Below are 12,053 nucleotides of genomic sequence, written 5' to 3'. Positions count from 1 at the left end.
GTTCCAAGTAGGTGCTTTAGACCACTGAGCCATCTCTCCAGCCCCGACTTTTGTTTTCAAAGTACAAGAAAATCAATCCCCAAAACATCCCATGCCTTGCAGGGAGGAATGATGGAGCATTTCCGCCACCGTGCTGCTGTCTTGGGGCAGGCAAGGGCCAAGCGCAGCTGTGCCCAGCAGCCGCCAGGAGGAGGGGCGGGCTGTGCGGCGACACTCTTAGGGTACAGTTTCTGATGTACAGCAGGCAGAGAAAGGAGGTGGCTATGAACTCAACGGGACGAGGTGCAGTCTTCACTGGAGGCCACCAGGTCTTCCCTGAGGCCATCTGCAGTCTGGTGGGAGCCGGGGCCTGAGGGCCGAGGCAGCAGGCTACTGGGCAGGAGTGCTGAGCCCAACCTGCTCCGGGCTGCCCTGGGCCTAGCGCCCGCTCAGTGCTCCGAAGTGCCCTGCTTCTCAGCTCTAGCTTTTCTGGCCCATAACTCACATCCAGCCCACGGCTGGCTTTCATAAACAACATATTGGTGGGTGCTGCCCCCAGGCCCAGCTGGGTAGGCCCGATCTGGTGCTGCCTCTGCACTACGACAGCACATGCGAGTTCTGGTGACAAGAGACTGGTGTGACTGGGCCTGTGTGCAGAGCGTGGGCCACTGGCTCAGCAAAAACACAGAAAAGTGACACCTCTCCAAAATCAAAATTGTATAACTTTATAAATGCTAGTCTATCAGTTTTAAGTACAATTTACCACTTCATTTAATTAGTTTCTGTTCTGAGAGCCTTGCATATCCAAGATCTAGCAGCACACATATAGCATGATACAAGGCCAAATATAGCAACAACAGGAACCTACAGTGCTAGCTGCACATTCAAAGTGTCCCCAGTCACATTTAGGCCACCATACCCCATGTCTTCCTGCACTCCTAACTGTAAGAACTCAACCTACTGCCACTAGGAATAATCCACTAAAAGCAATTTTGACTTATCAAAATTATCTAACCAATGAAGATGGCTATTATTTCACAGTAGCCAGTATAGTAATTATTAAACATAAGGAACAAAATAAAAGCCCTGGCTGGAAGTGTAAGTCAGGAGATGAGAGGAACAGTTAAAGACTACAGTGATTTTCTACTGTAACAGGAACTTAAAATGCCTCTCCACACATGCGGCACGTGTGGCACTATTACGAGCTAAAAAGCAGAAATACCCCGAAGTTCATCAGCGGATGAAAGGATAAAGGAAATACGGTACGTCCAGAGTGGGAGAATACGCACAGCCCAAGGAACTGCGTGCCGATCCACGCTACCATGTGGCTGAACTCTGGACACATTATGCTAAAAGAAATAAGCCAGACGCGCTGTGTGAGCTCTTACACGTGAAAAGTGTGGACGAGCCCGACGAGGCAGAGGTAACTCAGTGGCCGGCGGGGGCCGTGAATGGGCGTGGGGCGACTCGGCGGTGAGCAAAATGTTCTCAAACTGATGTATTTTCATGATCCAATATTGAGGTCATTCTCAGAATTAAAAGTACTAAACCACGAGTGACCTTCAGATCTAAGAATCTGAACATTAACAAGAGAATGTAATAAAACCTGCAGCTCTCGCCTACTGACCTATCTGCTGCTATCTGACTGGAACACACCTTAGCAGCACCTCACTTACAGGGTCAGCAGACATTTTACGGTCAGATTATTAGCAAGCGCTCAAATGAACACAAGGATCTTCGCAGCGCTTCTGCTACGCAGAGGCAGGGCAGCTGTCCTTACCTGAATAAACCTCCTTCTGAAGGGCCCCACTCCTGGAGCCTGCGGGTCGCCCAAGGCCGCATACATCTTTTCATACAATTGTTCAATATTTCTTTTATTGACAGGGCTTTTTCCTAGTTCTTCTTTTATATCAGCAACCCAGTCCTGTACAAAATAAGAAACAGATACATATATACATACATAGAATGAAAAACAAAGAAATCAAGAATCATGCCCCTTTTTTTTTTTTTTTTTTTTGCTAAGTATTCTGAGACGGGATCTTGCTTTGTAGTGCAGGCTGGCCTCAAACTTGTGGTGGTAATCCTGCCTCAGGCTCCCAAGTGTTGGGATCACACAGATATGCCAACCATGCCTGGTGTAAGTTATTTCATGTGTCAAAAGCTGTTCTCTTACCTTAAAAAGCATATCAGGATTAGAGAGTTGTTCCAGGGCATTAATAAAATCTTGAATCACTCCTCCTTGATCCAATTTGCTTTTGATCCTATAAAAAATATTTACCAGGTTAGGTGACCAAACATTTTCTAAAGATCAAGGTCTGTTATATACACAAATGCTGTACTGATTGATACATTGTGTCAACTGGAGAAGTTTAGAAGTTTGACTCAGGGCCCCAAGGGCCTCACTTTGTAAACATCCTGAGCTTGTGGAAGAAGAGGGCTCCGGTGGGGGGGCGAGGGTAAGGGAGGAAGAGAGGCTTGCTTCCCTCCCTCCTTTGGCTCCTGCAGCCTTTGCTCTCTTCTGCTGCCCTCAAGGGCTGTCCTTGTGCAAGGGCTGCTCTGCCTTGGAGCCTGCTGATTATGGACTGAAACCACCACAAACTGTGAGCTAAGTAAACCTTTCCTTCCTTCACTCCAAGTATCAGGTATTTTGTCTCAACAATGAGAAAAGTAACCAACACACACTTGTACACGCGCGCGCGCACACACACGCAGGCATACACACACTCTACATGTTATGTGTCTAGTCGTCCCCCCAAGGTCTCATGCAGTCATTAGTGCTGGCCTCTAGAGTTTGTGATTAATTTATGATCCAATGCTGGGATTATGGGTGTGAGTGCTACCCCCATCCTGGGGTTGACAGCCTAAATACAACAGGGGGAGGAGAGACAGGCTCCTTAGCTGCTGCTCCTCCCTTTGCTCTTTGCTGTTTTCCGCCTCCATGAACTGCTGCCCTCTGCCATGTGCCACTCTGCCTTGGAGCCAGCCGAGTATGGACTGAAACCTCCACAAACTGTGAGCTTAATAAACCTTTCCTTAACTTTGGGTGTCAGGTATTTTGTTCCAGCAAGGAGAGAAAAGTAACTGAGACAATGTATACAGTATATATGTATATAATACCAGCTACACAGTCCCAGGAAGGAGCAATGTCAGAATTCCACCCAATAGTAAGTAGAAAATATCTTCTCTCTCAAGAGGTGTGGTTTTCAAGGTGAAAGTAGATCTTGCAATAGATGTAGACACTCTGTGGTATGCAATGTGGAATATAGATTTTCTAAAGTTATGGAAAAAGTCACTTTCTTGACATTTTTTTCAAATATTTTTCTCTCCATTTAAAAAAAAATAATCCTGTCACAGTGGCTATGTTCAGAGATTCTCAGGCAGGCAAGGACAAAAGTGACGCCCTGCCTTGCTGAGCTTCACTCATCTCTTCCCAAGAAAGCACCACAGAAACAAGGTGAATCAGGCCGTCACAGGGCCAGCTGCGACAGGAAGCCCAGTCGGAGCACCAAGCGTTTACAGACTGTTCTTGCAAAAGCCACACCACTGCCTGCCAGGTCAACAGCCTCCACTCAAAAGTAGACAAAGTGGAGGGTGCACTGCAAGCCATCGGCCAAGTCCTTGTTCTGAGGGGGCTTTTAAAAAAATTTTTCAGGGCTGGGGAGATGGCTCAGTGGAATAAGTGCTTCCCTGGCAAGCACAAGGGTGTGAGTTCAATCCCCCGTTCCGAAAAAAAAAAAAAAAAATAATTCATTTAATTTTATTGATACAAGGGCTCATTCTGCAGCTTAGACTTGTAGTGATCCTCCTGTGTCACCCCCCCCCCCCAGTGCTGGGATTACAGGCATGTGCTGCCACGCCCCGTTTCAGTGGCCTGCAGGGGATTCTGAAGCCTGCACAGTATGGTACTGGGGAGTGAACCTGGGCCTTTGCACTTGCCAGGCAGGTGCTTAGACCGCTGAGCTATCTCCCCAGATCCCAAAGGGCCTTCTTGTATATTTTAGATTAAAGGGTGATGTCTGGGACTGATTGCAAAAAGTGCCTCATCTAGTCTGTCCTAACCCATATTATTATGAGCACAGAGCCAAGCACTAAAAGGACAAGGCAGAAACAAAGCTTTGTAGGTGGAGAGGGAGAACAGGGTTGAAGGAGGGAGAGGGGACCGAGAAAGAGGAACCGAAATGCATCATGTACAGATACAAATTCCCTAGGATGACTGCGACCATTGTGTATACCTACAATGTACCAATCAACTTAAAGAAAGCAGAGAAATTCAATGAGTATCATGCCCAGAAAAGACGCATTTGGACAGATGCCTAGAACTTTCTAAGCTTCAAGGACAACCTGAAGCTAACTGAAGACAAGTGGAAGCTACCTGGAGCTGCTTTTATTTTTTATTTTATTATTATTATTTTACTTATTTATTTGCAGTACTGGGGATTGAACTCAGGACCTTGAGCTTGCCAGGCAAGCGCTTATTCTACTGAGCCATCTCATCAGCCCTCGGACCTGCTTTTACACACACATTTTTTTTTAAATTTATTTATTTAATTTGTGTGTGTGTGTGTGTGTGGCCAGCTTAGCCCACCAGGGGGCGGGCTGGCTGGCATGTGGTGCTGGGGGATTGAACCGCGGTCCCTGTGCTTTGCTAAGCTTGTTCTAAGTGGGTGCTTTAGACCACTGAGCCATCTCACCAGCCCCACACATTTTTTTTTTACACTGGGTAAAATCCCCTTCACCTAGTTTTTCTCTCCTATCACCTTGCCACAAACTCCTGATTCTCACGACCAGCCGAAGTGTCTTGGAAGGAAAAGCTCTCGCTGCTTATGATGAAAGGGTAGATGATGGCCTGCGGGTAGCTCTCGGCGAGCTCTGCCACCGGGCGCTGCACAGCACTGGCTTCCTCTTTGTCCAGCAAAGCGACCATGTGGCTGATCCAGCCGATGAACTGCCAGCAGGGAATGGAGGAGATCTAGAACAGAGAGCTGGCACTTACTAAGGAGCAGCACAAGGCAGCCTCGCCATAAAGGTACCGCGCACGGCTGATACAAAAAAGTAACAGCTTGTTCCTTGAAATGCAACAGCTGCGTCCTTCTAGACATTTCCTGTGCTTGCTGCGAACACGCACTCTGTTTACAAGAACAGAGTCACACCAGACACTGTGGCTTTTCTTAGAAGGACTTACCTCATTCCTTTTGACAGCTGTATAGTAGGATTCCATTTTATAATGAACGCTTTGGATGTTTTCCAATTTTTGCTATTACAGTAATGTTACAATGGAGATCGTTTCAGTCAAGTCTGTGCTGGTGTTATACGTGTAGGGGACAAACTTCCAGGAGCAAAGTTAGTGTAAACATTATCAGTTGTCAGATGCACTGCGTGAAGTTTTCATTTCTAAAAGTATTATGCTAAATATTTTCCACAATTCTCACGAACACTAGACACAATGAAATTTCATCCAAAACATTATTAATCTGAGAAGTAAGCAATGTTTAAATTTTCATTATTAGTGAGCCCAAATAATCCACATCCATTTGCCTTATGTATTTTAATTATGCGTGCATGTCCTCTGACCATTTTCTGCTGATCTACTGTGACCATTTATTTTAGAAACTGGAGACGTCAGCCCTTTGTTCCGTGTGTTGCAAGTGTATTTCTTTCAGTTTTTTATTTTTTAACTTCGCATATGGCATGTGGTGGATTTTTGTGTACAGAACTGTCAAATTATTTTCCTTTTGGCTTCTGGTTTTTGTCTCTAGCTCTGAGATAGTTTTTAAAAACTGTGTTCATGTTTTCTTCTAATGTTTTTCAGGTGTTATTTTCAAGGTAGGTGTGAAGTACTGAAATCACTGGCACACAGAGGAGCTGGGCAAGCTTCCTGGCTTCCTCCATAAGCTGAGAATGGGGCAGCAAGCGTGGGGGTGACAGCTGGCTGGCGCAGGCAGACGTGGCTGCTCCTCAGCAAGTGTCCACCAAGTGACACAACAGCACTGCCTGACAGCCAGCCATTCATTTCTTCACAACCTCAAAATGTTATTTTTATCATGTATAATACTATTTTGGGAACAACCAAAATCGTAACAGTTTTTTAACTGCTAGTTCACTTATCCTTAAGAAAAACACATATATGCTACATTTCTCAATTCATCCTCAAACCTCCCAGAGGAATCCACAGCAAGGAGACGGTACAGCAGACCCTGACGATCACACTGTAGCCTCCGCTCAGAGACCAGCGCCGTGTGAAGCTTCACTGCATAAAGCTAAGGGCTCCTTGATAACCCTTTTCTGAACTTACACTTTCAAATCAAAGCCCCCCTGGCCCTTGCCAGTTATGCGTGCACATGAATCTTTTTTTGTAGTTGCCTTGTTTGTTTTTGGTATTTTTTGATTTTACTGTATTTTTTTTGGTTGAACTGTTTTTTAGGAGAGGTCTATTTTTTGTTTTTGGTGCCGAGGACCAAACGCAGGGCTTCCAGCTTGCTAGGCAAGCATTCTACTGCTGAGCCAAATCCCCAGCCCCACAAATCTTTTTTTGGTACCAAGATCGAACCAGGACCTTATGCTTGCCCGGCGCTTATGCCACTGAGCTACTCTCTGGCCTATGCACACAAATCTTAAGGAACCTGTCAGATGGCTCCACACTTCTACAGATGGAGTCTTCCATGCACACAGACGGTGCCCACATGACGGGGCACGGCCAGCAGGCACAGTTCCAGGTAGGCCGAGGAGCACAGTGCGGGGCGGGGCAAGGTGCAGGCTGCTCTGCGCCCACACGCAGCCTCTCACTCCCAACCACAAGCCTTTGGGCCTCACTGGACACGGCGCTGCCCGCAGGTCTAGGTCCGCAGCACGGGCAGTGCAAGCTGAAGCTCGGTGGTTCTCTCCAGGCTAAGCAGCAGCTGAGCACAAGGCCTGGTACGCGCCGCAGACTGCCGCTTCCTCTGTCTCGGCCACAAGCCTCCACACAGTGCCCACGTGGCCTGACACGCCTCTGCCCGAGCTCTTTGGCTCCCTACTCAGATCCAGCATCCTTATCACCACCAGAGAGGAAAATGAGTAGAGCTCAACTCGTTCAAACTGTTTGAAATGTACTGCTTCTAGAATGTAGCAGAATTCAACACTAGCTGGAAGCAACAGGGCACTGTCCGCACCAATACGCTGGAATAAGGGTGTGTCTTTTAGTCCTACAGAGTTCTCGTCTACTCACAAAACAAACATACCAACCTCTTTTGTCATTAGACTCAAAGTCTTCTCTGGATACTGTTCTAGAATCTGAAGTAATCTAGGAAACTTCAGCCTGGCATCAGTGGAATTTAATTTTAAAGCTTTCAACATTTTCTCCACCACAAGCGCTGGATATACCTGCAGTTCTACAGAATCAGGAACTACCAAGGAAAGCAAAAAGGAAGACAGTGGTCAACACACGCACTTACACACCCACTATTATTGTAACATGCATTATTTTGTCCCTCTTTGGCTTGTATTTTTTAGTATGTCACTGCTCTTTTCAGTGGCCACTTCTTTATAACTTGGGGAGCAGGTACTGAGGCCTGCACCTGGCACCTTTGCGCTGAGCTGCCTACATTCCCAGCCCATCATCTCATTTCGTGTTGGGACAGGGTCTTGTTCCCCAGGCTAGGCTTAAACTTGCAGCGCTCCCATCTCAGCCTCCCAGACACTGGGATTAAAGGCACGCACCACTATGCCACGTTTCTGTACAATCACGTTAGATCAACACCAGAAACATTTTTTTGAGCTTGTATCTTGGAGTATCATCCTTCTGTCCACATACATATATGCACATTCTGCACATGCACAACTGCACCCTGGCCTGAGAACGGAGGGGCAGCTATGGGCGTGTGCACTGCTCCAGAAGCAAGCTGCAGGCAACCCGAGCCAAGCCCACGCTGCAAGCAAATGAGTGAGGCACGTGCAATCAGCCAGAAGCTCGACTCCATCTAAACACAAGCTGTGGGGCTGGTGAGATGGCTCAGTGGTCTAAAGCACCTACTTAGAACAAGCTTAGCAAAGCACAGGGACCGCGGTTCAATCCCCCAGCACCACATGCCAGCCAGCCCCGCCCCCTGGTGGGCTGAGCTGGCCACTGACACACACACACAAATAAATAAAAACTAAATAAACGCAAGCTGTGCTGGGGGAGATACCATCGTTTCTGAAGAAATCAGACCTTCTCTCAATATCTGCATTTGAAAACAAACAGAAAACCAAAAGCATTCACAAGATTGTTCCGGGTTTATGCTGACATAATGGAACACTAACTTGTTTTTGTCTCTTTTGATTCACCCGATGCACTTTCTTCTGCCCTGCGGAGTTGCTGGTCACAGAAATCCACTAGCGTCATATAAGCGTCGACCACACCAGCTGCAGGCTCGTGGTCCTGGCAGGAAGGCTGGGCATCCTCAGCAGTCTGCACGGCTCTGGAGAGGTGCAAGAACGCTCTCTGGTACAGGCCCGAAGTTACCTGCAATCCACAGGATGGATACCTATACCGACAGCGCCAACACGACACCAACAGCCTAGGTGCGGCAGCACACGCCTGTAAGCCTAACATGCAGGAGCACGAGGCAAGAGAACCACTTGAGCCGATGAGCTGGAGGACGGTCTGGGTAACATGGGGAGACCAACAAGTAACACCCAAAACTGTCACCAGGAAGTAGGAGAGTCTGCCCTGGCTGTGAGGAAGTAAGTCACCCTACTAAGATCCTAAGGATGGAAAATCCACCCGGAAAAATAGCCACGTCATGCTAAGTGTCGGCCAGACAGTCTGAGCCAGCCACAGCTCGAGCAGGTCGCGGAGGTTACGAGGCGCTGTGAGGAACCCTCAGGCACAGGCCCGCGCCGATGTCAGAGACAGCGTGGGGAAAGGAGGCCTCAAAACTGCAGTGGGGCAGGACACCCTGAGCCAGGAGAAGCGGGGAGGTGAAGGGCGCTGGGCAAGGGGTGGAAAGGGCGGTTTTGTTCCACAAGCTGTCAGGAATGTTTAAACAGCAACTGTGGTGAAATTTCATTAAAAAAAAATCCATGGCAGAAGTATCCACATCAATCCAATAAAAATTTCTCATTATTAAGCTTAAAAAAATGTTTATCATTCAAATAAACAGGAAATATGCAGTATGTCAATTTTCCACATTAAGAAACTTGGCTGTGCGTAACTGTCAAATATATTAAAAAAAAAAGTGACACCCTCATTGTTCTTTTTCAGAGCCTGAAAGCTGCCCACGAAAGACAGAAAGACAGACAGGCAGGCAGGCAGGCAGGCAGGCAGGCAGGCACCCTCGCGACACCGTCCTCCCAGTGCTCGCTACCTTCTCTACCTTCTCTGTGCCCTGTGTGTGAGCCCCAGCAAGCTCCAGGACCTGCTGCGCCCTGCCCTCTTCCAGGTCAGCCAGGCAGCTGGGGTCACTGCTGAGTGCGTCAGCCATGATCCTGAAAGTTGTGCCCAAGAGAGTGTTCTGATCACAGGAAGCCAGGCTATTTTTGTTTAAGCAACCGGAGGTGGTGGTCTCATCTGCTAGAATAAAAATAAAATTTTTTCTGAAGTAAACAAATATAAATTACAAAGAGAAAATTCACCATGTAGAAAAGTTGTTTTCCATCAAGAAAGTAAAATAAATCTTAGAAGAAGCAGCTGGCTCCAAGTATTGGTTCAAGCATTTCTCGAACATGCTTCCTAATGAAAAGTTTTTGTTAGAAGCAACTGTATTAAAAGTTTGCAAAAGCTAAGCTATTGAAACTAAAAACTTTTTATTTACATATCATCATTCCACATTTTTTCAAAGTGCCAAATTCTGTCACAAAAAAAACAGAAAATGACCTAAGATATTTGTACATATATATCAATAATCCAGTGCAGATTTTAAAAATATCGACTGGCTGCTAAAGCCCCGACTGTGTTTGCCGTCCCTGTCCCACCGTGGGGCTGGCCGAGGGGCGCAGGCATAGGAGGGCCACCACGGCGCACATGCGGCAGCCCCGCACGGCCGCCCCTGCTCAGGCCGGCGGGCTCACTGGGCTGCCGAGCTTGGACGCCGTCATACACTCCAGCCCGGCCAGCTGCAGGGCGGCTGTCACTGGCCACGCACTGCTGTTACTCTGGTGGTGCTCGGGCCACTGAGTAACACGCCTTCTCCTCCCTCCAGCTCTCCCCACTAGCAGCCCCTGCAGTGACGCAAGCACTGGCAGGCTGACCTCCTGCGGTCACCTAGGAGGAGCACTCGCCCTTTCCCTGGCGGGGTACTCGGCTGTGGCAGCCCTGCTGTGGCGCAGCCACGCCCCTCTGGGCACAGCAGCAGGGCAGGAGTGTCAGATCCAACCCAAACCACGGAAGATTTCTCCCTCAGGCTTAAAGGTTTATTATCTTGAAAAGAACTACAGAGGAAAAAGGTCCTATATGTTTAATGTTGACACCGTATCTGTAAATTTGAAGTTTACAAAACTACTAGACCTACAATTTGGTTAAGTATTGAAGAGAAAAATTCATTTCTATTTTATTTGATAAATAAAAGTTCCAGATGTCATGCTGGGCGCTGCTAATATACTGAATTTCCTGGTCCCCAATCTTTCACGCTCTGCCCAAGGAGATGACGCCACGCTCCCTGGCCCCCGCCCGCACGGGCCACGGTGACCGCCTGGGCTTAACTCCCACAGGTCGGAGAGCAGCACGGGGCCGCTCGCGCGGGCACACGAGTCGCCACACGCCATGGGCAGCCTACTTACCCAACAGGGAGACCGTTTTCAGCACGGTGAGGACCCGCTCCGGGGCGCTGCGGGCCTGGCTCCGGCGGTGGCTCAGCCGGCAGTAGCTCTGCACCCACTTGCCCTGCCAGTCGGCTCTCGTCTTCGACTCCTTATGCAGCTCCTTCAGCAGCTTCATGGCAAGTGAGAAATTGTTCTGCATCAACAGAAGGAAAAGAAAGCGGAGAGTGAGGAGGTAAAATTATCTTACAGAAGGGGGCAACTGAACAATATGCAATGTATTAATTATTGAAACTGCCCTACTAATCAGTTTTGAAACTGTCTCATTGCTATTTGTTTCTCAATAAAATTAATAAAAAAAATTTCTACTAAAAAAAAATTAATACCATAAAGACAAGGGGGGACACCTGGCCTTGTCCCTTGATGCGGGACACAGTTTGCACATGAGAAGCCAACCCATCTCCTTAACTGGGGCTGTCTTTTCTTAGTGGATACAGTGCAGATTTAAAGATTAGGTCTCAAGCACTTTTTTAAAGCCACATTTACAGAGCGAGGCAAGTGCCACCATCAATCCCAGAAGGTTTTCAGCAGCGGTACCTGTGCCCACTGGCACCTTCCCCGCCTCTCCAGCCATCAGCCCCACTAAGCCGCTGTCGACCTCTACGGGTGCCTCTTCTGAGTATTTCCTAACAATGCCATCAGGAAACAGGTGGTGATTTCGTGTCTGGCTTCTGTTGCTTGGCACAATGTTTTCTGGTTTCCTCCATGTCGTGGTGAATGTCAGCACTTCATTCCCCTTATGAACAAATAATGTTCCACTGCATAAGTGGGTACATGTATTTGAGCTGTCTACTCATCTACTGGTGGACATCTGGGCTATTTCTACCTGTGCAGCAAACCTGAGTAACGATGCTGTGAAAAACTGCGCATAATTTCCGTGTGAACGAATAGTTTGGGGTCCCTCGGTGTGCACCTCGGTGCAAAACTGTCAGCCTGCTTCACGACATGGGGCAACAGTTTCTCCACATACACCTTCTCTAGCACTTATCTGGCTCCCAACATGACATCGTCTCCTGCTCTAAGAAGCTTCTGCTGTTTACACCACGCGAGTGAGGCCGCAGACTCGCGCCACTGTTCTTCAGTCCTTATCACAAACATTGTATAAATGGCTATTAGTTCCACAAAGCATCTCTAGTACCTCATGAAGGGCTTGGCAAGAAAAAGGCAAAACTCGCACTTCAAATTCAGTACTTTTTAAAAGTTTTAAAGAGAATGAGCATGGGCTGGTGAGATGGCTCAGTGGTCTAAAGCACCTACTTAGAACAAGCTTAGCAAAGCACAGGGACTGCGGTTCAATCCCC

General features: G+C 47.8%; 1 protein-coding gene across 1 annotated transcript in view; it reads right to left on the bottom strand.

The window, feature by feature from the left end:
- Prkdc (protein kinase, DNA-activated, catalytic polypeptide) overlaps positions 1 to 12,053 on the bottom strand; it is a 188,415-nt gene that overhangs the window by 12,487 nt on the left and 163,875 nt on the right. Inside the window, exons 70-76 of the mRNA XM_023717692.1 lie at positions 10,714 to 10,888; positions 9,312 to 9,505; positions 8,257 to 8,458; positions 7,201 to 7,361; positions 4,737 to 4,948; positions 2,153 to 2,240; positions 1,760 to 1,903 (exon numbers count right to left, since the gene is read on the bottom strand). Of these exons, the coding sequence (XP_023573460.1) occupies positions 1,760 to 1,903; positions 2,153 to 2,240; positions 4,737 to 4,948; positions 7,201 to 7,361; positions 8,257 to 8,458; positions 9,312 to 9,505; positions 10,714 to 10,888 (1,176 nt within the window). The remainder of the gene's footprint in view (positions 1 to 1,759; positions 1,904 to 2,152; positions 2,241 to 4,736; positions 4,949 to 7,200; positions 7,362 to 8,256; positions 8,459 to 9,311; positions 9,506 to 10,713; positions 10,889 to 12,053) is intronic.

The sequence above is a fragment of the Octodon degus genome, unplaced genomic scaffold (genome assembly GCF_000260255.1).
Source record: "Octodon degus isolate 3935 unplaced genomic scaffold, OctDeg1.0 scaffold00054, whole genome shotgun sequence".
Lineage (NCBI taxonomy): Eukaryota > Metazoa > Chordata > Mammalia > Rodentia > Octodontidae > Octodon > Octodon degus.
Note: the sequence above shows the minus strand (reverse complement) of the source record. Positions and strands in the feature narration are given on the sequence as shown.